This window comes from Tasmannia lanceolata, unplaced genomic scaffold, assembly GCF_043159265.1.
Source record: "Tasmannia lanceolata isolate RefF3 unplaced genomic scaffold, GAP_Taslan_0.1 ptg000008l, whole genome shotgun sequence".
NCBI classification, from domain to species: Eukaryota; Viridiplantae; Streptophyta; class Magnoliopsida; order Canellales; family Winteraceae; genus Tasmannia; species Tasmannia lanceolata.
Genome location: NW_027518685.1, coordinates 19936524 through 19963246, shown reverse-complemented (window position 1 = coordinate 19963246; position 26723 = coordinate 19936524). Strand labels below are relative to the sequence as shown.

Here is a 26723-nt window from a genome sequence, read left to right as displayed (position 1 = left end):
CTGCTGGTGTGACTTTACTAGTGGACATTAGACCGCGGCTAAAAGTCCAGTCGGTGTATGTCTTACTAGAGGTCATAACTGCTCCAAAATAGACCACTTGTGTATATTCATATAAAGGAGCGGTCATGACCGCTGCTATATATGTCGATATACCATGTACCGACGGTTATCACCGCCGCTAAAATTGATATTTTTAAATTTTTTTTAAATTCTGAAAAATCCCAAAACATGGGTAAAATACATTTGTTTAGATACAGAACCTGCTTTATAGAGTAGAGCCTGCACACATACACATCGCATTCACAAAAGAACATTTAATTTATTTAGCACAGAAGAAAATTTACAAAGAGTGTCCATTCAAACAAATAGGAAAATTTACAGAGAGTGGAACAAATCCATGAGGCTGCACTACAAGCATGATAGAGAAGCAGAACAACTTCTCACTATGATGGATAAGCACTTGCTCCTTTCCATCCATCTCCACATCCTTCATCTTTCAATGTTCTCACCATCTGATCCAACATTTCATATATCTCTCCAGCAAAATTTTTTCTCTTGTTGTTTATTTTGGTGGGGCTGCGCCACTACCCTTTTTTGCATGTATGGCATTGGCCTTCCTTTGTTTTTATATTACTTGTATATGTTCAGAAAAAAAGACATTGGTGGTGCAGGGGGCATAGTTTTCCTATTATTATACAAAAAAATCCTTGGATTTAGATTATGAGATAGTCAAATTTTTATATTCATACGCATAGATTCAAAACTCCCTCACGTCATCATCGACTCACCCAAGTTGACTCCACTTTACCTTGGTCGCGTTTCTGTCTGAGTCCGCATTTTGACCGATAAAGTCAATCATAACTCCTTTGACTCCCTAGAGTTATGTTTGCATCAACCGACTACTCAATCACGTCATGCCAAGTCGACTAGCATTTGTTTTGGCCGCATTTTGATCCCCATCTGCATTTTGAAACACTGTTTATAGTTAGAAAAATTAACATTTATAAGCTATTAAGATAAATTTACATTTATAGGATTTTAAATGGCCTTAAGGACCACTAAATTTCACTATTGAAAACTGGGGACATCTAATCCATCTATCTATTTATGTACTGATTAAATTAAACTATTAAATTTATTTACTGATCTGCAGTTAAGTGCTATTACTTATTAAATGCGGCACATCTATCTATCAGTAAGAGTTTTTATATGGTGTTCCCAGAAATATGAAAGGACGATAAAAGATAGTGGGGGCGATCCACACCATTCATTTCTTTGACCCCAACTTAAATAGGTTGTGACCCAAAAAACATATCCAGGGGGGAAGTGGAGTTGATGGATATATGCATGCATACTAACGAAGTGCCTATAAATGGCTACCTAGTGGTTTTTTCCTTCACATGTTTATTTTCATTAGATCTAAGCCTATTACGAAGTAGCCAAGTGAAAAGGCATGCTTGAAGGTTATAAAGTTAGTGGAAACATTACTAGTATACCTAATTTACAATTCGTGGATGACATCAGATAATCTATAGATAAAAGCTTGAAGGAACTAAAGAGTTTTCAAATGATTTTAGGATGGTTTGAGGAAATGCATTTCATTAATATTTTAGGTCACAAGTTGCTCATTTGGGACATGGATGTCGTACACGCCCCATGTTTATAATTTTAGGAAATGCATACAACAACCAATGCTTGAACTCGGGGAAGTGGGAAAGAAAAGAGATTCTATTTGTAAATTCAGCATGGAAAAGGCATGTGATGGCGTCAATTGGGAGTATGTTGACTATATTGGTTTAGGGAGAAGTGGAGGGTATGGCTCTACGTATGCATATCAACGGCCTCCTTCCCAATGCTTCTAAATGGCTCCAGATAGGTTTTCCATAGCTCAAGAGGGTTAAGACAAGCCACTATCCCCCTTTCTTTTCATTAGCTCTAAGCCTATTACTAAGTATCCAAGGGAAAATGAATGGTTGAAGGCTGTAAAGTTAGTATAAACACTCCTAGCATATCTAATTTACAATTCGTGTACAACATCATATTTTCTATAATTAAAATCTTGAAGGTAATGAAGAGTCTCCAAAAGACTGTAAGATGGTTTGAGGTAGCTTTGAGTTTAAGAGCAGATTTTGGAAAAAGTGTGGTGGTAAGAAAGATGTTGAAGACCCGAAGCTAAATGTGTTTGTCGAAATATTGGGATATAGAATGGAACTTATTGATTCATACCTCGGGCTTCCTCTACGCGTTGGTATGGACCTGACAAACAAGTTTGGATCCCGAATCCCAATGTGCGGTTCTCAATAAAATATTTTTTCAAGGCCATCTTACTCGAAGCAAATGAGCTTCTCGACCTTCTAGTCCACATAAGGTGGAGGGATATCGATTGATGATGATGGTGGGCAAGCTAAGCACATGCAAAAGACTTACAAAGAAAAGATTTTGCCTCGCAAGATTTGTGTTTTATGCAAAAAAGAAGAAGAATCTTCGGACCACTTATTGACACATTGCTCCTTCCCACTAAAAAATTGGAAAGCTCTTAGGGATAAATGTCCGAACTGACTTTCTTGAGTTGGAATGCCAGATTGTTGGGTGCCAACTAACAGAAGAATGCTTTGGCTAGTAACACCCTATGCGATTCTTTGGCATTTATGTGTAGAAAGAAATGGTACTTTCAAGAAGGAAAATAATTCATTGGGAAAGCTAATCACTGAAATCAAGAGATTCAAGATAGATACCATTAGATGAAAAAGTTCAAGTATAGATTGTTGGGATACAGCCGCAACGCCATTGAGAATATTCTTTAAAAAATGGAAATTTTTTGTCATTGAAAGTATCTGAGATCTAGATCTTTACTGAAATAACCCTCTCCACCAATAAGTTAACTCAAATTAAGTTTTGGATGTAAAGTAAAAAGGTAATCCCGTCTTGTAAGGTTTGGGAGAAGTGTTTATGAACTTCATGGGAGAAGTGATCAAAGTGTTCTCCGAACCAATTCAAGTTGCCAATTCAAATGAAGCAAAAGTGTGAGCTCTCCCTACCAGTTTGCAGAGATTTAGGTTGGAACTGTTTGATTCCCTTTTGGTGGAGGGTTATCCTAGAGATGTGATTTCTAGGGATCTAAGAAGATCGTAGGGGCATAGGAGATTAGCAGGATGTTAGCTTGGATGTACTGGATTGTGTAGAGAAAAATAGCCCGAGATCAGCAAATGATTTGGCGGACAATCTTGGGGAAGGAGTAGAGAGACAGCAAGTCTTATCATCAGCAATAATATCCCTCTATGAGTACTTGCTGTTCCTATCTATACGTCTGCTGTATGCATCGTCTAAATAATATTTAACCGTTTACCCTAAAGAAAGAAAAGGTGGTAGGGACTGACCTGGTTGTGGGAGACCATGGGCGATGGGTAGATAGGAAGCTCCGGTTTGGGAACATAGCCTGCTTCCCTTAGCGCTAGAAGGAGAGTTTTCAAGAACAAATAAATCTCTGCCGACTCTGGGTGATTTCCGTCAGCCGAAACAAACATATGAGTGATGCTGTTGATTTCTATCCAGCTGCAGCCCGGTACTTTTTGCACATTTCTTTGCTTCATCAAGCTTCGCACTTTCTGAACACTCTCCCATCGACCCGCCACAGCATGGATGTTTGACAACAACACATAGTATCCAGAATTTTGAGGATCCAACTCAAAAAGGTGTTCAGAAGCAAGTTCGGCAAGTTCAACATTGCCATGAACTCGGCAAGCTCCAAGCAATGCACCCCAAATTCCAGCATCTGGTTCAAATGGCATTGTTTTTATGAAGCCCAATGCCTCATCCAAGCGCCCAGCACGTCCAAATAGATCAACCATACAAGCATAATGCTCCATCCGAGGAACAATCCCAAATTCATCACTCATGCAACGGAAATATTGAAAACCTTCATTAACTATTCCAGAATGACTACAGGCAGATATTATAGTCAGAAAGGTGATATGATCTGGTTGAATTCCAGAGTCCTTCATTTCCTCGAATAAACAAAAGGCATCCTTAACTTTACCATGAGTCCCATAAGCAGCAATAATACTATTCCATGAGACCTCATTCTTTCCTTCCATTGTGTCGAAGACACGGCGAGCAAAAACCAACTCCCCACATTTAGCATACAAGTCTATCAGTGCACTCTCGGCAAAGAGATCAGAGCTCAAGTCACCTTTCATCATGAACCCATGAATCTCTCTTCCATAAAGCAATGCTGGCAAATTTGCACATGCTGAGAGAGCAGCAGATATAGTGACGCCATCATATCTCATTCCTTCGAATCCCATCTGGCGGAAAAATTGTATAGCTTTTTCGGGTTGGCCGTTCTGGGAACAACTAGTGATAATTGTGTTCCATGATACAACATCTTTTTCGTCCATCTTTTCAAATATACAACAGCCAATATCCAATCTCCAACATTTAGCATACATATCAGTTAGTGCACTTCCCACGTAACATTTTCCATCGAGCACATTCTTAATAATGTAACAATGTAGCTCCATCCCCAACCTCAAAGCAGCCAAACAGGAACATGCTGGTAAAATACTAGCCAGTGTCACTGAATTGGGTTTTATTTGCTCTCTTAGCAACCAACGGAACATCTCTAGAGCTTCATTACTCAACCCATTTAGCACATAACCAGATATCATCGCACTGAAAATTACTACATCTACTGTGCCCGTTCTATCAAAAACTTTACATGCCATATCTACATCCCTGCATTTGAAATATATATCAATAAGTGCACTCTTCAAAAATGCATCCAAAAGCACTCCATTTCTAACAATATAACCATGGATCTCCTTACCTTGTTTCAGACCAGCCGATCCAGAAAACGAAGGAAGAAAACTTGCAAATGTGATTGGATCTGGTTTGACACCAACTGATTGCATCTCACAGAACAAATCCAAAGCCTCATCCTTAAACCCATTTTGAACATATCCCGAAATCATCCCATTCCAAGTCACCAAATCCTTTTGAGGCATAGTATCAAACAATTTACGAGCATCGACCAAGCATTGGCATTTGGCATACATGGCTAACAATGTGTTAGCCACGGAAGCCTCTAAATCAATCCCACATCTAATTGCAAGCCCATGAAGCTGAGCACCATATTCGAGCTTCGCCTCTGAGGCACAAACAGACAGGATGCAAGCAAACGTAACAGAATTGGGTTGTGTTTCTGATCTTCTCATAGCCCAAAACAATCCAAGCGCTTCATTAAAATCCCTATTTTTTACATATCCATTAACCATCACATTCCACAAAACAGAATCTCTTTGAGGCATATTATCAAACACTCTCCGTGCCTCACTTATACAATCATTTTCTGCATACATTTTAATCAAGGAACTACCCACAAAGACATCCATCTCTAAACCCATCATCTCAATAGTCCCATGAATAAATCTACCCAATGTTACAGCATATAAACTATAACAAGCCTTAATTACATAAGGAAATGTATACCTATCAGGAGAAACACCACCACCCAACATCTTAAAGTAAAACAACAACGCAAATTTGAACCAACCCATCATGGTAAATCCCCTAATCATCCAATTCCAAGGCAAAGAGTACTGCCTTTCAAGCCGATAAAACATGTTTTTCGCATCTAAGAAACTTTTACAAAGAATATACATACATAATATCTTTGTTCCTATAAAACCCACATCGCGGATTCCATTCACAACGATTTGGGCATGAATTTGGTGCCCTTTTCGAAGATCAGAAGCACCAGAACAATGTTGCAAAACAGACAAAGAGTGATCCCTTAGCTCTTCCTCTAAATTTGGGGAAAACCCTTCAAAACTTAAGGAATTCGGAGCTGATTTTGTTAGTTGTCTGCAGCTTATAGTGTTGGGTTTTGGGACAACGGCAGAGAAGAATGAGAAACATTTATAGATTGAAAAGAGATTTTTTTTCTCGCATTGTAAATGAGAAAAGAACATTTCTTGTTTGTAGAAATCTAAGCTGTGATTTTCAGAAAAAAGGGTACAAGAATTATGGATTTTTTATGGAAAGAAAGTGGGGGAAAGGTATTTCTTTTAAATTTGGGAAAAACACACTTAGACCCCCGTGGATTCTGACACATTCAACTTAAACTCTAATCGAACGATCTGATCTAATCTAATCTAATCTAATCTAATCTAATCTAATCTAACTACTATATATATGAAGGCGGAATCTTTAGGTTAAGTTCTTCCACCCTTTGCCAAAAAACCCATCTATATCCCAACTGTATTATGCATTTCCAAAAATCCCATCTATATCCCAGCTGTATTATGCCGATTCTCTTTAATAATAAGTTATGGTATTAACTACTTTTTTAAGGTAAAATCGTAATCTACATACGAAAAGTACCGATACAGAGTACCTGTCTATGACAATTACGAAAAAAAATATCAAGAAGAGGTAAAGACATATGACAGTGACGAAACAACTACTTGACACTTGCAAAATATTAACGGATTCCAGACACCTCAAGAGGAACAACAATTATGGAAACCTCTATTGATTGGAGGGCTAGGATCAACCTATATCGATTGGAGGGCTAGGATAATATTAAATAATATTAATAATTATTTAATATTATCCCAAAATTTATCTGAAATTACTAAAATTTTGGTCAAAATTCTATACGAGAAAAATAGTCGTTCATTGATTTAGTCGGATTTCAGGCCAAATCCGCAAAATCCATAAAAATCAATTTAAAAGATACTTTAACTCGATCGAAATTTCAGGATTATATTAAATAAGGGATAAAATCCATATTTTTTGGGGTTAAATTTTGGAATAAAATTTCGAGGCAAAACGAAATTTCATTTCGGGTTGACCGGATTTGGATTTCAGTCGAAATTTCAAACCATGCTTAAGAGCAAGATTTTAAATTTCAATTTAAGTTTCGATCGTCTTGGAAATGTGGACGTTTCGGTTTTAGATGAAAATTTCGGTAAAAGGTAAGGTAATATTGTTTTCTCTATTATATGAATAAATCATAGGTAGTTGTTCATTGTAATCAACTCCAATGTTAGATTGTTACTTCATTTTGCACTATTTGAACTGATATTTGGGTCCCACGTGCGTTTCCTAGTGTTTAAAAAGTTAATAGTAGACCCCCTGTGGTTTCAATTTGTATAAGGTAGGCCCCCTCTTTTGAAACACTATCAATGCTAATGACGACCCCGTTGCACCCCTCCAACCCCATACTCAAATCCAAACACTACGAAAAACACGGTGGGCCCACATTATTTGGATGATCCAAAGTGTTCATTTGATGGGCCTTGACATAGATAGGATGTGCCCAAAAAATCAGCTCCATAGGATTATCCTAACCCTTCGATTTGTAGATGACCCATCAACTGAGGGGGTCTACCTTACACAAATTGAAACCACAAGGGGTCAACTTGAAACTTTTTAAACATTAGGGGTTAAGTTGAATGTGTCAGAAACCACCGGGGGTCTAAGTGTATTTTTCCCTTTAAATTTTAAGGAGACGAAGAGGGGAGATTTTATATGGTGTAAGCCATTATAGTCCCTTATTTTTCAAAAAGTAAGATACCGAATGCATTATAGGATGATTCAAACCGTCCATGTGATGGAACACATCGTAAATAGGTTGTGCCCCAAAAATCATTTCCATAGGATGACCCTAGCGCTCTGATCTATAAAGCATCCTATGGAAATGATTTTTTGGGCACAATCTACTTACGCTGTGGCCCATCAAATGGACGGTCTGGATCATCCTATACTGTGGTCCGTACAGTACCTTTTGAAAAAATAAGGGACTATTAGGGCTTTCGATGGTACTTCATGTTTTTAACCCTGTACGGTACCTTTTGAAAATGGAAAATGATATGAAGACCTAGAGTAGGGCCTAAAACGGGACCTGCAATGAGAAAAATTAACCTTTTGATAATTTCCCCATACTTGAGGGATTGCTCGTCACTATTAATGTTGGGGCGTGAAACAATTTGTTCGGTCCCCTTTTAAGTCATACTCTCGGTTTCCTAGCATTACTCTTTTGTAACTCTCCCAGTGACCCGGTTAATGAGGATGGTCCAGCTTTCTGCCACGTGTACGGACCCTATCGCGAGATTCTCAAAACGCGTGAGAAGTATTTGTGTTGTACAAAACCGCCACGTGTCAGTTTGGCGAATCAATGCCAGTGTCGCTACTGGTTTTTATTACCGGTACCCGGCGAGAATTCTTAAATGGACGGCAACTTGAGGAACACGTCATCGTGACTTGCACGACGTTTAATATCTAATGATAAAGCACTACAATATTTTTTAATTGACGAAAATGGCCTTTCACATCACCAAACCCTTCCTCATATTGGAACTCGGACCCCGACTCGGATGGGCTGGGGAAATTTACAAATAAAATTCGAAAGTAATACTCGAAATGGTCTTATGATTTTATGAAGGGTGATGATAAATTCGCACCCCTGTAGGATTATTCGCTCTATTGTAACGTGATTCGATGTCAAAAAAGCTTTAGAATCTATTAACGTTTACCTCTTTTTGATGCTTTTTGACGTCAGATCACAGTAGCAGGGCTGCGAATAATCCTACTGGGGGGTGCGAATTTATCATTCCCTTTTATGAAATGGCTATCGTCTTTCAATATTTTTAGGGATTTGCTAAGGAATTTCACTGCTCACTTTTGCATGAGAAAATATCCACACATGCTCACTTTCTAATATTTTTTAGGGATTTGGTAGGAAATTTCACGGCTGACTTTTGCATGAGAGAACAGCCACGCTGGCTAACTTTCCAATAGATTTTGTCTTATTCATTTAATTCATCCCAGGTGGCTGCTTTCCCATGCAAAAGTCAGCTGCGAAATGCCTTTCCGCAAAATTCCCTACAAAATCCCATTTTTTAATAGGGAAGTGATATATCCACCCCTTTTAAATGGACCAAATGGAATTTGGCGGAGTGGCTCTGAATCATTTCGAAAAAATAGCATCACAGGTACTACTTTAAGAGAATTCAGAGAAATGGGCGGAACGAGCTATGTTGCAGAATGCCATTCTACACATATTATTGATTTGTGAATTCTTCAAGTGCAGAAGTCAGGGGTGCAACTTGGGTCAGGTCGGGTTGAGCGCTTGCTAAAAAATGATTTAGAATTATTGCAAACCCGACCCGATTTTAAGGTAAAGCCTCAACCCGAATTCCCAAAAATCAACCCGAGTCGCACCCACAGCAGAAGCGTTCAATAGAAGGGTTAAAGAACAGGCCCTTAGTTTTCACATTTTTCTTATTTATATTAAGTTTTTTTTTTTTTTAAATAATTGAAAGAAAAAATCATTAAATTTGAGAAAAGTGGTTTATATTCTCCATCCATCAAGGTAACTAAACCCAGATATACTTAAAACTCACAATACCTGTATTTGTTAGAATTGTTCAAGACTCACCGAGTTATATAATCGAGTCGACTCGTTCATTTAAAGAAAGCTGGGGAGTTTTTAGTAATTCAAAACTCGTTAATTAATTGTGTTTGAAAAAAAATGCTTTTTCTTTCTAGAACGCGGTTACAATATTGCTGGTACTCAAAGCTAAGGTCGCCAACAGTCGTTTTCGAGTTAAAGATCTCGAATTCTGTGTAGGTATGAATTTTTCATCTGTTTTGCTTTTTCTAGGGTTTAATTTTGCGCACAAATGAGGTTTCTTGATGGACAATAGGGTTTTTTTTTTCTTTCTTCCTCGTAGTTACTGGATTCTGGTTGTTATTTAGAGGTTTCCAGAGCTGAATTTGGTGTAGAAATGTAGATTTTATTGTCAGAGAGATGAGGCTTTTTAGTATGCTGGTACTTTTTTTTTCGCTGAATTTCAGTTCATATTCTTGGATTTGGTTTTAAAATTCGGTGACTGATGTGGATTTTTTTTTGTAATAATTAGGGTTCTTTTGGTAGTGGCAGGCAGGATTTCGTTGACCTTCTCGAGATCTTTAGGCCATGTTTGGATTGCAAGAAAAACATAAACATTTATGTTGGAAAATCTTATCTTGGATTTTTTTTTTCTCTGTCCACTGTTTTGTGGGATATGATATGATTATGATTAATTGTAATTTAAGTAGCTTTTAATGGTCATTTTGTTTGAACTTTGGTGTGGAATTGCAGATGTTTTGGAAAAATAAATAAATTATTGTTGAATTTAGTGCAGAAATATGAGATTTAATGAAGAGTTGTAAGCTTTTTTGTTGTGTTTGTAGTTAAAGTATTTGGCAGAATTTAATCTACAGTTTTGGATTTTAGGGTTGAAGTCAGTACATAAATGATTAATGGAAATCAGCTCTTTCTTCATTCTTCTTTTTGTTTTTATATACATAGGAAGGTAGTGAGCAGGACATCTCAAAATTGTGTCTCGCCCCAATATCCACTCTTGATGTAGCTAATGTAGAGTAATTGTAAGTGGTCAAGTGATGGGGCTCACCATGGATAGGCCTAGGGGAAAAAGTCTTGTTGTCAATTGGAGTGAATGTAAGTGGTCAAGTGATGGGGCTCACCATGGATAGGCCTAGGGGAAAAAGTCTTGTTGTCAATTGGAGTGAACCTTTGACCTTTTGTTGTTTAAATGGTAATTTTTAGGCCAGTGATCAGATGGTTAGGATCTTTTTATTGGTGCGGTTGGCCCATGGCCTAGTTAAGGTGGTGCTACCTTGGAGAGATATCCTGTGTGACCAAACTTTTGATCCCATCTTTAATGTAGTTGCATTATTTAAACGATTCCATATTTGATTCTTTTACTATATATGGCATTGGTCTGTATTTTTTGAATTTCTTTTCTGATGAATTGAATTTTTGTACTTTGGTTGACATATAATGCAGGATTGTGAATTGAAATAACATTGTCTTTGTTGGTGCTTGGTAGTGCTTAGATTGAAAAGAAGGTGCAGTTGAAGATGATGTTGTAGTGATTGAAATGGATTCTGCAAGGAGCTGGTTTAAAAAATTCCAACCTAGGGATAAAATGAAAACTGGACCAATGAAGAAGGAAACTGAGAGTGGGAAGGATGAGCAGAAGCCTCCTTGTGATGAGGCTCCTTCGAACATCACTAAACAGAAAGTTGCTGCTGCAAAACAGTATATTGAGAATCATTACAAGTCTCAGATGAAATGCTTGCAAGATCGGAAAGAGAGGTACATACAAACTTCCATTCTTAGGTTATTCTAGAAGATCAGAAAATTCGAGTTGGTTTTGACAAGTTTACAGATACGACTATTAACTATTTTGTGATAGAAATTCGAAAGGAAGAATCTTGGAAATATATTTTTCTATTTCATATAAATGCTGAACTCTAGTGCTATTAATACTTTTTCTATCTTATTGCTTTGGTTTGTATGTTTATTTTGGCATATGTTGTGTATAAACGGTATATAAATTTCCATCTATATGGATGCACATGGTGTCACATTTAGAGTTCGAGTGTTTCGCTAAACAACTTTGGAGTATAAAAGTCTCTCCTATCATACTTTTTTGGGATTTTTTTGTCTTCTAGTAAGTCACACAGGAAAGGATTCTTCCCGGGGAGTTAGGACATGGTTAGACTCTTTTATTTTTTATTTTTAAATAAATGGCGAGGTGGTTAGACTCATGGTAGCTTTCATAGATTTTAGCCTGGAAGTGTCATTGAATTGACGATTTTCTTTCCTATGAAGCTGTGCTTCGTGTTTATACACGATGTAACCTTGATGTTTCGATTGGGTCTGGAGATCGACATGTATGATGTGTGAATGGTATTTTGGGATACTGCCTTTATGGTGCAGTCTCTTGCAAGGTTTTACATTTTGGTTTCACTATGGAAACGGAAACGTTTCTATTTTAACTGGAAATTTCGGTGGAAATCCTGTAAAATGAAGGAAACGTATGGAAACATGCAAATGATAGAATTTTAAGATGAAACATGAGGAATTGCTAGAATAAATACAAATATAGGCTTAGAAACCATCATATAAACAAGACATCCATCCATAATGGTTTAATGACATCAAAAACACCAAGTGACATGCATTGTCGTGCATGTCTGATGCAGTGCGTACCACATTTCACATGTAATTCATATAAATATGTATGCATAGCACATACTGATGTAGATTTTTAGGGATAAATTCTTGAAATTCTTGCATATCTGTTGTGGAACTGGAATTCTATGATCAGATCTGAAGTTTTCTTGAAAATGAGCAGAAAATGTGCAGGAAATTCAAGGAAATATTGTGGAATTCAAGAAAAGTGCAGGAAACTCTAAGAAACGATGAGAAAAATGATAGAGTTTATAATTTTAATTGAATCTGAAAATGAAATACAGCAAGAAATAAACTAAGCTCAGCAGCAATCACAAATGGAGAAGTGAGGGAAGGCCTTACTTCATTGTTTTTTTTTTGCTTCTTTCTATTTATTGTGAATGTAATATCTCCGGCATAGGATGCATTAGAGTGGTTATCTCAGCCATGTTTAATAGGTTTGAAATTTAGAAAGTTAATGTTCTAAAGGTAGAGTGCAGTGGGCCACCCTTTTTATTTAATGTTCTAAAGGTAGAGATGCTTTTAAATGAAGTATGTGTCTTTGGGTTTCTTATCTATCCCTTTTGACAATTGCAATTTAATGTTATCTTTCCAGCCTATGCTGCATTGCTAAGTGCTTATCTTAGTCACTCTTAATGATTTTGAAATTGAAATGGTTGATTAACTATTGTTTTTAATTTGTTTATTTGTAATTCTTGCCGTTATTAATTTTAGACGCTGGATCTTGGAGAGTAAGCTTGCTGATGCTGAAGTTTCTGAGGAAGAGCAGAACAATCTTCTGAAATATTTAGAGAAAAAGGAAACTGAATACATGCGTCTACAAAGACATAAAATGGGTGTTGATGATTTTGAACTGCTGACCATCATAGGGAGGGGTGCATTTGGAGAGGTCTTTGTCTTTTTCTATTTTTTGCCCTTCATTTATTTCTTTTTTCTTCAAAATATATTGAGTGTTCCTTAATTATTGGATTCCAAGTTCATTATTTTTTGATGTATACATTTTACTTTTCTTTTCTTTTATAGCATTGTATAAATCCCTTGTTGGATATTATGCTTGAGGATTTTCCTGAAATGGTGCTTAGAGCACTTTTTGTTCAGCCATATCTGCTGGGACAGTTTTTGTCATATTCTGTTATTTTTATTGGACTTGCTCAATGTGGGTTGTGTTTTGTGATCTATTCCGTTTTAGCATTTCTTATGCAGGATACAACGCCATCTCATTTTGCTATGTTAACTGCCACTGTGATGTTTATTATCAGCTATGATTCAGCCGACACTATGAATTTATTGCTAACACACGTGTCGTGTCCGACACGACACCCGTGTCCGACACGACACCCGTGTCCACACGTGTCGACACTCCTTTAGACACTTTGAATTGTACTGCTTTATGTGTTAGTAACTTTATATGTATGTACGCGTATGAGTGTGCCACTATTTCTAGATTTTTAGGGGTTTCCATGTTAGATACCTCGTATCCGTGTTAAAACTCGGCACACGAATCCGTGTCCACAAATCATGATTATATGTACTTTCTATTTTAGCCGTGTCCCTGTTTCTAAATTTTGGGAGTTTGCTGTGTCCGACACTCCGTGTCCGTGTCGACATGCGACACTGGTGTCCGTGTCCACAAATCATAGATTATATGTAGCCTCTTTATAGCGCACATACCAAGAGCTTGTATTTGGTAAATCTCACCACTGTTCTGATCAAGATTGGATGGAGATGGAAAGTTGTGTACGTGATCCCTGCACCTTCTAGAATGTCAAAGCAAGTTTGACCGACTTTCCATAACTACCCACATTACCTACTATGAGTTCTCTAAATTTACTAGGTTAGATCATACCTGAAGGGCCTTCTTTAATGCATTTGCATCCTGTCTCTTTTCACCATTACTATTAGCAATTCAGCGCTAAAATTGTGAAACATGTTTCTATCCAATTTGATTGTCTCCATTCAAGCCATAGTAACAAATATTTTTATATTTGTCTCGGGAATTTCTCGGGAAAGGTATATCTTGGGAGTATTTTAATTTTTTTTTTTTATAATTTTGGGATTTTTGGGAAAAAACTTGAAAAATAAATTATTTAAATATATAAAAATATAAAATTTGAGAACAAAATTACGATAACAAATAGACTACTGATATTCCTACAACCACGTTTTGATAACAAGACAAAATCACCTTGTCTTTTATTATTAAATAGGCTGTCAAAAGCATATTGCATTTCCAAAAAAGCTCTTAGCAGCCTATTAAAAAGGAAAGACAAGGTGATTTTGTCTCATTATCAAAACCTGGCAGTGCAAATATCATTAACCTAACAAATAATATCGTGAATTTATCGCGATATTTTTGTCATATTTTTGCGGTAAACAATAAAATATAAAGATATCTCTATTATTTTTAAAAATCTCAGGAAAATTTCAGGATTATGTCGTTTTTTCAAAATATATCGAGTATCGCAATATTTTCGAAAATATTGGAGATATTTGTATCTATGCTTCAGGCAAGTGACCTACCTTATCTATATGACCTGCTTATTCTTGTAATTGAATGGCTAATTGGTGTGCCTTAGAAATCGCAACCTACCACCCAGATTACTGCTCCAGCTCCAGAATCACGGGATCTCTCTATGTTTTGCTCACTGACACTGTCTATCATCTCAGTTTTTAAGTGTCATCTTTCCAAATTTGCGATTTTGACATTTGTGGAAGCTAGATATTATTTGAATCCAACTTCTTGTCACCAAGATTAGTTGATTTTCGTATGGTAGAAACTATCGTTTATGTTTTCGTTAAATTAATTGTTTTGATGGTTTTCTATAGACCCTCTTCCTATGCATTTCTTCTTCAATGAATTCTTGAGAACTCTTCCTTCTATGCTCTTCCCCCTTTTACAGCTATGGCCTATGTCCTTTATTTTTTGTTATCTTTCATAATAAAGGTATGAAAATATATATGAGAAAAGTGCAACTTTTAATGGCTTGCTATAAAAGGAAACATGCTATATGTAGTACTTAGTAGTGATTTGCATGCAGCTTTTCTTTTCTTACCTCTCTGTATAGTTCCGGAAATATAGTGTATGAACCTAAAGATGGTTGTCTAGAATCTTGAGTTGGAGAAGCTAGTGGGTTGATTTAATTTTTGATATGGTTCATACATGAATTTTCTCAATCTTGTTTATTTTAATTGGGTTTGAGTGTATTACATCAGCTCTAACTATGCAGGTCAGACTATGTAGAGAAAAGACAACTGGACATGTGTATGCAATGAAAAAACTCAAGAAATCAGAAATGCTACGTAGAGGACAAGTATGATCTCATGATTTTATCTTCTTTTATTGCTTAGTTGTTTTGCTTTATGCTATCATTTCTGGTTACAATTTTTTTTTTTTCAGGTGGAGCATGTGAAAGCTGAACGAAATCTCCTTGCTGAGGTGGACAGTGCCTGCATTGTTAAACTCTATTGCTCCTTCCAAGACGAGGAATTTTTGTATCTCATCATGGAATATCTTCCTGGTGGAGACATGATGACATTACTTATGCGCAAGGATACATTGACAGAAGATGAGGCCAGATTTTATGTTGGACAAACAATCCTAGCAATCGAATCTATTCATAAACGCAACTACATCCATAGGTCTGTGCTCATTGGTTTCAAAATTTCCTTTTCTTCTTAAAGCATCTTGAATACTTAAGAGTCTCATGCAAAGAGGCTATTTCTGTATCATTCATAAGGAAAACATGATTTTTTGGTTCGTTTTAGGGACATAAAGCCGGACAATTTATTGCTTGATCGTTATGGCCATATGAAGCTTTCCGATTTTGGACTATGCAAACCGTTAGATTCTAGTAGCTTTCCAAATCTTAATGAGAATGATGTAGTGGGAAGAAATCTCAAACCATCTTTGGATAATGATAAGCAATCAAATGTGCCCCTTACTCCCAAGCGCACGCAGCAGGAACAGTTATTACATTGGCAGAGAAACAGGCGAATGTTGGTATGTTTGCTCTTATCCATCTATCCTTTTAGCTGCCTATTGCAACTGGTAATTATCTTAGTGGACAAGGTGAAAGTTATTTCGGTGAATATAGAATCTTGAATCTTTAGTAAAAGTAGCTGCTTTTATAGATCCTTGAGATCTAATTATTTGTCAAAGCATTGGTTTTATGAGTAAATAATGAACCTGCTAGCCAAGCATGTAAAATATTGCTTGTGTGTTCTTATCACCAAATGTCACTGTTTAAAATTCGATACGATACTTGGACTGGTCAGGCACTAGCCCTCAGGTCATCAATTTCCATGCAAAATATTTATGGCACTCTTCCCTGCTCTTTTATTCCAATTTTAGACTGTTAGAGGAGGCTTGATTGATAATTGTGGTATAATTAGTGATATCTACTTGCAAATGCAGGCATATTCCACTGTTGGTACTCCTGACTACATTGCTCCAGAAGTGTTGTTGAAGAAAGGATATGGAATGGAGTGTGATTGGTTAGTTACACTTTTCTCAGTTTACTTGTTCTTACTCTGCAATTATTACATGCCCTGACACTGACAATTCCCCTAGGTGGTCACTTGGAGCAATCATGTATGAGATGCTTGTGGGCTATCCACCATTTTATTCTGAAGAACCAATGTCAACCTGCAGAAAGGTACATGTGAAATTCGGATAGGAGATCTGTGAAATTTGGATTGGAGATCCCTCTCATCCTTGACTATGGGCTTGTGATCAAAGTTTTAAATGCCAGCACTAGTGTATGACATGTATTTGCATTCGATTCTCTTTTCAAAAAATCACTGTTTGTGTACTTTTAATGAATTGCTACTGAATCAAGAAGTTATCAATCATGAAATTATTGGTAATATATCCTTGATCAAAGAGTTGCATTTCTGAGTCCGGCTATGAGGCAGAGCCTACCGAAGGAAGAGTGGCCGTTAGAGGTCTCCGAGCTTTATTAGTAAGGTTGCAGCATTCTTCTTTTTCTTAACTTAAGGAGAGCTTGGGACCTATGAACGGAACAACACAACAAACAAATCTGTTGGGCTGATCCGAATAACCAAATAACCAAGTTATGTAGCCATTCTTCCATTTCTTTTGGCTTTGTTACTTCCACTGTTGTTAAAAATCGTACAATTTATGATTTGAATCTACGATTCAAATCGAATCGTGGGTTGAAGGATTCAAATCGGAAGCAAGAATCGTTTTTTGTAAAAAAAAAAAACGTACAATTCAAGTACGATTAGACTTTGAATCATGCGATTTTTATGATTTTTACGATTCGGTCTGTTTTGGAGATCCCGCTTGACCTTGACTATGGGCTGGTGATCAAAATTTTTTCGATTCTCTTTTCAAAAAATCACTGTCTGTTTACTTTTAATGAATTTCTACTGAATCAAAAGATAATCAATCATGAAATTATTTTTAATAAATCCTTAATCTGTTGGGCTGATCCGAATAACCGAGAAACACTTGTTTGATCATCAGCTGGAGCGTGGCTCCCAAGTTATGTAGCCATTCCTCCATTTCTTTTGGCTCTTAGCTCGATAGTTACTTCTCCATTTTCTATTCAGGGGTTGCTTATGTTTTCACTAGACTGTTAGATAATGCTGGTGGAGGATTAGCATTTTGCTTATGTTTTCGCTAGACTGCTAACTAATGCTGGTAGAGGAGTAGTGTTTTGCTTTTTGGTAATGATACAGGAGTTAGTGCTACTGACTTTTTCATGATATTTCTTTACCAATTATTAAAATTTCAACATTTTGTAGATTGTGAATTGGAGGACTCACTTGAAGTTCCCTGAAGAAGCAAAGCTATCAGCTGAAGCTAAAGATCTCATCAGCAAACTGCTGTGCAATGTGGAGCAGAGGCTTGGGACCAAAGGAGCTCATGAAATAAAGGTCTGCATTTTTAACTGTCATGTCTCTTTGTATGTAATTTATTAGGTCCTCAGAACTTGAAAAATGAGTGTTTGACGATGGGACCGTCTTTTAGGCACACCCATGGTTTAAATGCATCCAATGGGACAAACTATATCAGATGGAAGCTGCATTTATACCAGAGGTCAATGATGAGTTGGATACTCAGAACTTTGAAAAGTTTGAAGAGGTATTTTTTTGGAAGCCCACATGTTCCTTGCTCTATCTTTTTTATATGGGTATATTGTGTAAGCATACTTACTCCATACTCTTGAAATCTGTGCCCGGTTCAAGTGATTGTATTTTTTGTTTGTGCATTTGTAGAAGGCTATTATATGAACAATAAAGATGCTTGCTGAAGTGTTATTGTTCTGATGTCTTAAATGGACATCTCATTATGATATTGACCTGAATAAAGGAACTTCTTAGACAGCTCCCAGTTCCTGTAGTCCTAAAGTCTTTTAGTTTATTTTTGAGCTGTAAATTAGATGCTTCACTCTGGCTTAGAATTAGGTGAAATATTTGGCTCCCTTTCATTTATTGCTTATGAATTGAGCATTGTTGAATTCTGCCGCATGGCCCACATGAACCAATGGGGCATGTCAGGTGCTGCATGTGTTGGTCTTCTAGCTTATCCTGTGTGTTTAGGTTGTCTTATTTTAGCATTTTCAATACTATTAACTGTTCGGTGTTGTGAATGCAGTCAGGGGCTCCAATGCAAACTTCATCAAAGTCTGGCCCATGGAGAAAGGTTGGTTTTGGAATCCCTACCTTTGTCGTTTTCATTGACTTTCCAATATCATTCATTTATATGAAGTGTTTATTGTATCAATTTTGATTTCCAGTCATATTTTTTTTGTTTTAATTGTAAGTTACATGTTGAGAATGTGTATGCATGCTGCTGAAGAATGATTTATGTGAAAGTTATTTTGTTTCCTCTCTCTCTCTCTCTCTCTCTCTCTCTCTCTCTTTTACTGATAATAGAAACCTTAATTGAAAGTTAGAAACAATGAAAACGAAGAAATGGCCAAGAATGCCACAATGGAACAAAGTAAAAAATAATTGAGAAGTTGATGCAAATGTATTCTATACATCCAAGAAATCAAAGAAGTATAAAGATCAAGGCATGTCTTTAATGGTCTTGCTATTGCTTAAAGACATAAGTGTTTTCTCTCCCATAATGAATCACATCCACATCGTAAATGCAAGGGCGGCCTAGTAACACGTGGGCAACATCTATGGGTAGGACATCACACTAAATCCTATTAGAATAATTGCCCATCCAGATAGGGGCAAGACACTTCTTTGAGACTAGTAAGGACGTCTTGTCCACCCAAGCCACCTTATAAGGTTGCGGGTGCAGTTCAGGTTTGAGTTTCATCCTAGTAACACCCACCTGTGTGACAATTTTCATTGAACTTCCTTCATTAATGACGATCTTACACACCTTATCTCAACATTTAAGGTAAATGTGAAAAATACTATTGCGCTGTCAGTCCTCTTTCTCCGCTGTTGTGGACAAAGCGCACCTCCGCACGCTAGCACAAGGGTCGTCGTATGCAACGTCCCCATCATCCTCTTCTCTCGTATCCACGGGTTCAAAAGGCTAGATGTCTTGCTCAACATCTTGACCTTCAGACTGTTACCTGGCTCCTCATCCATGGTCAATGTGATGTGGGAAACAGGACGCAATATGTCCCCTATTATGGCAGTTATAGCACTCAGGACCTGACTGACCCTGACAGGAACTAGATGACGCAGGCACTCTATCCCTACTAGTGCAAGCTGCCTCGCTAAGGTTGTTGCTACTTCTCGAAACACTGTTGTTACTCCTAGAAGCAATTGTGCCAGACAGGCTGACTCCTCTCATCCTATGAGACGAACTAAATCTAGACAACTGGGCCTCCCTAGCCTGAGAGGTCCCTCCTCTTGAGTTAGGTAGTCTAAGAAAATCTCTAATACCTTATGATAGGCCTCTTCCATGGTGTCAGGAGAATGAAGATTAACCTCTTTCTTAATCTTGTATTTCAACCCATTGATGAACATACCAACTGTGATGTGATGCTCCTCAGAGATGTCACATCTCATAGAGAGCTCCTCAAACTGGGTTAGATAATGAGTGACCGTAGAGGTCGTCTGTCTCAAGTTCAGCCACTGGTTCAGCAACTGCTGCCTATAGGAGGGAAGGTACTTCTCTCTCAATTTAGTCTTCATCTCATCCCACGAGAAAATCAATGGCTCACTTCCTTTGGACACCCTGTCAATATCTCTTGGCAGATCCCACTACCTTCAATTTAGTAAACCACATGCGGTGGCAGATAGACATGCCATACCACTCAAAGTAATCCTCGTTGAGGTTGAAGCTTCTTGTTTGGATGGTAGGCTAGACCCCATGCGTGCCTAGGTGGATACTGAAGATGTCTCTAAGACGCTGTGGGAAATGCCTATCTAGAAACGTATGTTAAGGTGGTGGCAGCAGCAGGTGATCCTCAGGGTTTCTCTTCAGAAAAAACTCCGCCTCATCGCAATCCTCATGGTGGAGGTTTCCAACAAGGGGAAAAGGGTTAGTTGGAAGTGGTTTCAAGACTGTACAGAGGTTTCCGCTAACAAGAAATGGTTGACGGGATGCTGGAATTAATGGAAACTAATGGAGGTCTTTCTTGAAGGGAAGATGGAGGATATGGGTCAACTAATGGAGGTATTTAGGGAGGAAAAGGGTTAGTTGGAAGTGGTTTCAAGAATGGTACGAAGGTTTCTGCAAACAAGAAAGGGTTGAAGTGATGTTGGAATTGATGGAAACTAATGGAGTAATTTCTTAATGGAAAAATGGAGGATATGGGCGAGTTAACGGATGTATTCGGTATGAAGGTGAATGCCGCAGATGGGATCTTTCATCTTCTCCCAACCTTTGCTTTGATACCACTTGATGCGGAGCTAGGAAGACGAAGGGAAGAATGGGAGAGGGGAAGAAGAAAATAAGGGGAAGAGAGAGATTGTAAGAGGAGAGCAAATGTGCACTTAATTAATTATCAAAAACTTAATGTCCAGTGCATCGGGCCCCATATATATGAGCAATTGAAAGCAATAAATAAAATAAAATAAATTCTCTAAATGGCAATTGTGCCACTTATTGGGCCCCCACAAGTTTGCAACCACACCTAGAATAAGTATGAAGCGGTCACCTACGAACCCATCATAGAGATTTCACAAGAAAATAAAGAAGGGGTGGACTCTTGTTGCTCTGCTATTTTGAAGACATTCTTTGCTGAAGACAGCCATCCTCCGGGGGCTTGATGACACCCTTTTGTTTTTTCTTGTGTTGTTTTTCATAGACAATCATATTTTGTTCTCCCATTTCGCTCGAAATAGCCTAAAAATTCTAAAGAAGGAAACTATTAGGCTCCTTTTGGTTGCCGGAATTTTTTTCATTATTGGGACTTTTGTGGGATTTCCTCAGGAAACTCACGTTTGGTTGGTGGGCCCAAAATAATCCCAGGAACCAAAATAACCCCGCACGAAACCCCAGGAAGGAAAAAAAAAATACTCCCAGGACCCAAAATAATCCCAGGAACCAAAAATAAGCTTGAGAAGAATTTTTTTCTTCCCAACAGTTCAAGCAACCAATCAAAGCATTTTTTTTCCCACCATAGTCCGGTCAACCAAACATGGGATTTTTATTTTACCGGGATACTTCTAGGACTGTTTTTTCCCCACCAATCTCCTTGGTTTTTTTTTCTCCCACATAAATCCCAGGAAAAAAAATACCCGGCAACTAAACAGAGCAAGGGTAAACCCACCCAGATTCTCTAAACCCAAAAACTGGTTGCCATTCCTTCTTTGATAGTGACCCAATTCAAGGACCAATGGTTATCTCTATGAAATTCAAGACTCATAAGGAAAATAAAACACCTAGCAAGGAGAGGGAAGGGAAGCAAGAGATCTCTCGAGAAAGAAAGAAGGGGGTGAATTCTTTTTGTTCTTCTATCTTGAAGTGTTCATGTCCAAAGAAGAGCTTGATGAAATCCTCTTTGTTTATTTTTCTTATATCGTTCCTCCCGAATCTTCTCCCATTTAGTCTGAATTAGCCTCCAAAAATCTGAAGAGGATAGCTAAGAGGTATAATGAACCCAATTTCTCCAACCCGAAACCCTATGGCAATTTTTTCTTTGACAAAATCCTAGTTCAAAGAGCCATGGTGATTGCAATGTCTATGAAATTAAAGACACGTGAGGAAAAGAGAACATGCAAAGAGAGAAATGGGAAGGGAAGGATCTCATGGAAAACTTGTAGTGAATTCTTGTTGGCCCCTTATTTTGAAGAGTCCATGCCCAAAGACATCTCATCAGCTGGGGTATTTGATGAAATTCTTTTGTTTTTTTATAAGTTGTTCCTCCTGGATAATAACTCTCTGCTCCCATTTAGCCCAAAGTTAACCTTCACAAATTGGAAAAGGGTAGGTAGTGGGGAAAACTTGGGAAAGATGATGATAACAATTTTTGCCCATAGAAATTTCAGGTTAGGGCACTTTAAAAAAAAAGAAAAAGAAAAGAAAAAGAAAAAGGTGTATGATAGCAATAGTTGACGGAAGTATTATTTATTGACTTTTTTGAAATTTAAAAAAGGTGTATGATAGCAATTTTATTTTTTTTGAAAATTTGTATGATAGCAATAGTTGATGGAAGTATATATTTATTGATTTTTTTTGGAATTTATTGTTAAATGTTAAATTTTTAGGTAACTCACAATTTGTAATGACCATGGAAGTTACTTTGCAAGTTGGGCATTTTTAGGGATAAACCCCTTTTAATTGCTTGAAATGCATTTCTTTTTGGTCACTGAGGTAAAAATATATCCCTGCTATCTGGTTATCTTAACGTTACTCGATGAGGGTACACATTTTTAACTTATATACATAGCCAAGTGGGCTTCTGCTTCGGTATTTTCAGAACCCTCCAAAGTTCGAAGAATTAGTTATTTTCAAGTGAGCCCCAAGCCTTGTAACTTCTGCTCTGGCTACTTCAGATAGTTTCCCATAACTATACCTTGGGAAATTCTGAGTGATGAAGGATTTATCTTGGGGATTGAAATACAAATTGCTGAATCTTCAGACATATCACCCAGTTCTCAGAGGTTCTTTTATCAAATTGCAAAGAGCAAGTTTGTTGTTGATGAAATCTGTCCTTATCAGTGGCTGGTCTAATTATGGGCCTGTTAAAATTCTCATTTGATTTGAGGGGTTCAAATTAGGTTCTCTACATATACAGATATAAAAAGGGGTCATGGCATGACACGGGGGATCTGTAAAAAAATGAGAAATGAGGGATTCAACCCATACATGCATCCACACACGCGCGCGCGCAAATTGCTTATCCATTACTGAGTGTGCATCATTGCGGAAAAAAAATGGAAATCTTAGTTGACTGGCCTTTCAGCTATTTTCAGAATGAACATTCATTCTATTCCGTCATGTTTTTCGTAGCAGAGAGAGAATGCATTGTAACAGAATACTTCGAGGCTATCTTTATGCTTATATACTGTATAGACTTGGTTATATGATTTGGAGTTGAATAAGTCATTCAGATGAAAAATAATCATCATTATTTTGACTAAGAAGCAATTTAATCCAAGGATGGTAATTTTGTATTTTGTATTAATAGCATGAGCGTTGATTCTGTTTATGCTATCTTCTTGTATCTGAAAGTGCTTTATCTAATCGTATCAGCCAAATAATATAATTTTATTTTTCATTCTTACAGATGCTTCCATCGAAGGATGTGAATTTCGCGGGTTATACGTACAAGAACTTTGAAATTGTCAATGATCATCACGTGCCTGGCATCGGTTGTCTCTCCTCTCCCACTCCCTCCCCCTCTCCCCTGCAACACACACACACACACACACACACACACACACACGACTTTATGTTCTTGGAATTAGGCAAAGCAATCTTTATCAATCGGCTTGACAATTTTATTATATTTTGTTTTATTTATACAGCAGAGCTGAAGAAAAAGAGTAACAAGCCAAAGCGGCCATCAATCAAGTCATTGTTTGGTATGATCTCTGATCATCAATTCCCTAAACTGATTTCTCTTCTAATCACTTATCTGCGTTCTGATACATGTTCCATTCTATGCCACAGAAACAACTGCTGCTACTGATCCGCCTGTCCAAGGAAGTTTTCTCAACCTTCTGCCGACACCGTTGGAGGTCTCCAAAAGCCCCGAGCCGTCCCCTCTCCCCAGTAAACCACCACTATATCAGCATCAATCTAGACACAGATAACAAACAACTCTTCACAAGCAACTGTCCATAGCCAAAGCAGTAAAAGGTTTCCTTATTTTTGTTGGTTCTGCAATATAGGTCTTATTGTTCATTGAGTCTCCTATACTGAATTATATAGCATCTTATCCATCTCTCTAACATCACCCAAACAAAATAGGGTGAAAAAGAGAGATGGGCTTGGCCCTCTGTTGTAAAAATTTGCTTGAACTGTTGTCCCCTTGTGCTTTGTCTCAGACATGGAATTAATTACTACAACAAATTGTTATACTATTCTTTGTTGGATGCTGAAATGAAATAATAAGATGTAGATGGAAATGAGAATCTGTTGATGAATGTGAAGGTAACATTATGGGAAAAGGACAAGCACTAGTGACACTTTGAGAGTAGTGACACAAGGAATATGGATGATGAGGTCAATAAGCACTTTGAATAGAGGGAGGGTGTTTGCTTTGGGTTTGATCATGGGGGCTTATCCTCAAAAAGGTTGCATTGTGTTTGCTTTGGGTTTGATCATGGTGGCTTATCCGTGAAAAGGTTGTCAATGCATGGCCATTTTATCTCTTCTGCACTTGCATGGAATGCTTGTGGAAAGCTATTATTACACTTGAGAAAAGGACATGTTGAGGGATCCTTTGCCCGTAGAAATTAGTGGTAGGAGGGTGCCCACCACACTAGATTCTGTTTTCAGTGTTGGACAGACTATAAAAACATGTCAATCTATTCTCATGAGTTTGACAAGCATTTTACCCAACTTGGGCCTTCTGCTGGTTTATTTGCTACTTCTACTGTTTAAGTTTGGATTGAACCCAAATAATGTGGGCCTCTACTTCTTAACCTCAAGGGATTTATTGGAAATTTGAGCTTTATCTGAGACTTTGATCTTATTGAATACATAGGCCCTGTTTGGGTAGCAAGCAAAACGTCTGTGACAGAAAAATTTTTCTCAGGAAAATTCTTTCCACAATTTAGAGGGAAACAATATGTTTATGGTTAATTTAGAGGGATGTCATCATAAATTGAAGGTCCCTGTGAATAAAATTTGAATTGGGTTGGTTTAAGTCATCTTTATTGACGTGTAAAAACAGTAGGGAATTTTAGAAATATTTTTCCTTTCCAAAATTTTCCAGAAAATTCCTGCAATCTTACAGAAATCTTATACGTTGAAATTGATTTCTGCTGTTTGAATGGAAATCCTTCATTTTCCAGGAAGCTTGGATGGGAGAACTTCTCAATAGCCCCCCATCAAGGAAGTTATCACTCTTTTGGGTGGCGTGTATGTTGTGATATGCAAAAGCAGTCTGCAAAATTGCAGATTAGTAAAAAGTGTGTTATGGATCATCTATAGTGGGCCCTATCTTTTTAACATTCTACTTCAACAAATGAATTAGTTTACATATGTGGGCTACACAGCCAAAAAAAAACAAACAAACTCCATTCTCACTGTCCTCACATACACAAGATGAACCCTTCTCTAACTCTAATCCTCTCTTTTTCTCTCCAAGTATGGAACACATACACAAGATGAACCCTTCTCTAACTCTAATCCTCTCTTTTTCTCTCCAAGTATGGAAATACTACACAAAACCAAATAATTTCCATCTTACCTTGTTTTCCAGTCACTTGGAAATTTTTTGTTTGTGTGTCCCTACCTTAAATGATATGGAGACCTAGAGTAGGACCTAAAACGGGACCTGCAATGAGAAAATGCCACGTGTTAAAGGAAACTTTACTTTTTTGATGATTTCCCTAAACTTAAGGGGTTGCTCAAGTCACTAGTGATGTTGTGGCGTGAAACAGTTTGTTTGGTCCCCTTTTAGGTCCTACTTCCGGCTTCCCTAGCATTACTCTTCTACTATTCCCCAAGAAAAAAATTCAGCTCTGGTTTGCTTTTACACTTTTCATGTAGGACAAGTTGTTATGGGTGTCGGTATATATTCCGGCCCCCTTTATGACTGCTTGGGTCTAGGACTCTAGGCTATAAAATTATGGGAAAAAATTCAGAATTTTTCCTAGGAAATAGGGAAATTTTTGGGTGTGTAAATAGAAAATGAGTTGGCGCTGGGGAAATCATTTTTAGGGAAACTTTTTTCAAGAATTTGTTTACTCGGGAAGGGGATGTTTGGAGCTAGAGAAAAATGTTTCTAAAAAAATATTTTAGAAATGAAATCTCATGTAAAGACTAAGCTTCGTTCCAGGGTTGAGTAATGTGATTCTTATTGTTTTCTATTTTTTCATTCTTCGTAGAGAAAAAGATAGAAAAGCAGTGGGGAGAAGGGTTAAAGAACACGGCCTTGGTAGTTTTCAATGTTGGCCTAACTCATTTTTTTATTAATGTTTTCGTAGATCCAAACAACCCCTTGGCTTTCTAGTCCCATATAAAAGTCAGGTCCCTTGGATTTAAAAAGGTTAGTTGATGTATTTTTATTAGAGCCACTTGTCTGGTGGGTTCACCTAGGGGGGACACTATTCA

At 37.5% G+C, this 26723-nt stretch overlaps 2 protein-coding genes across 5 annotated transcripts; one reads left to right on the top strand and one right to left on the bottom strand.

Moving 5' to 3' along the window:
• Positions 1–299: 299 nt before the first annotated feature.
• On the bottom strand, positions 300–6155 carry LOC143883394 (Tetratricopeptide repeat (TPR)-like superfamily protein). The gene is made up of 2 exons (XM_077386750.1): positions 3378–6155; positions 300–960 (listed from the first exon to the last, which is right to left on the bottom strand). The coding sequence occupies exons 1-2, from the start codon at positions 5967–5969 to the stop codon at positions 913–915; spliced, it is 2640 nt and encodes an 879-aa protein (XP_077242865.1). The 5' UTR covers positions 5970–6155; the 3' UTR covers positions 300–912.
• A 3372-nt stretch (positions 6156–9527) lies between these two features.
• Positions 9528–24582, top strand: LOC143884713 (uncharacterized). Of its 4 annotated transcripts, none has more exons than XM_077388449.1 (14): positions 9528–9634; positions 10899–11167; positions 12764–12938; positions 15277–15360; positions 15447–15688; positions 15815–16049; positions 16464–16543; positions 16620–16704; positions 17819–17950; positions 18045–18158; positions 18672–18719; positions 23725–23809; positions 23969–24022; positions 24111–24582. In XM_077388449.1, exons 2-14 carry the CDS (start codon positions 10950–10952, stop codon positions 24251–24253), a joined length of 1695 nt encoding a protein of 564 aa, XP_077244564.1. In that variant the 5' UTR covers positions 9528–9634; positions 10899–10949; the 3' UTR covers positions 24254–24582. The 4 variants fall into 4 exon arrangements, with proteins under 4 accessions (XP_077244564.1, XP_077244560.1, XP_077244563.1 ...); XM_077388445.1 differs by having other exon boundaries at positions 23966–24022; XM_077388448.1 differs by having other exon boundaries at positions 9568–9634; positions 10906–11167; positions 23966–24022.
• The last annotated feature ends 2141 nt before the right edge of the window (positions 24583–26723 follow it).

Coding starts and splice junctions, on each gene's coding strand:
- LOC143883394 (XM_077386750.1), bottom strand. CDS start 5,969: ATGTTCTTTTCTCATTTACAATGCGAGAAAAAAAATCTCTTTTCAATC. Junction 961..3,377: donor CCATGGTCTCCCACAACCAG/GTCAGTCCCTAC, acceptor TTCAAAATGCAG/ATGGGGATCAAAATGCGGCC.
- LOC143884713 (XM_077388445.1), top strand. CDS start 10,950: ATGGATTCTGCAAGGAGCTGGTTTAAAAAATTCCAACCTAGGGATAAA. Junction 16,050..16,463: donor AGAGAAACAGGCGAATGTTG/GTATGTTTGCTC, acceptor TTGCAAATGCAG/GCATATTCCACTGTTGGTAC. Junction 17,951..18,044: donor AAGGAGCTCATGAAATAAAG/GTCTGCATTTTT, acceptor ACCGTCTTTTAG/GCACACCCATGGTTTAAATG.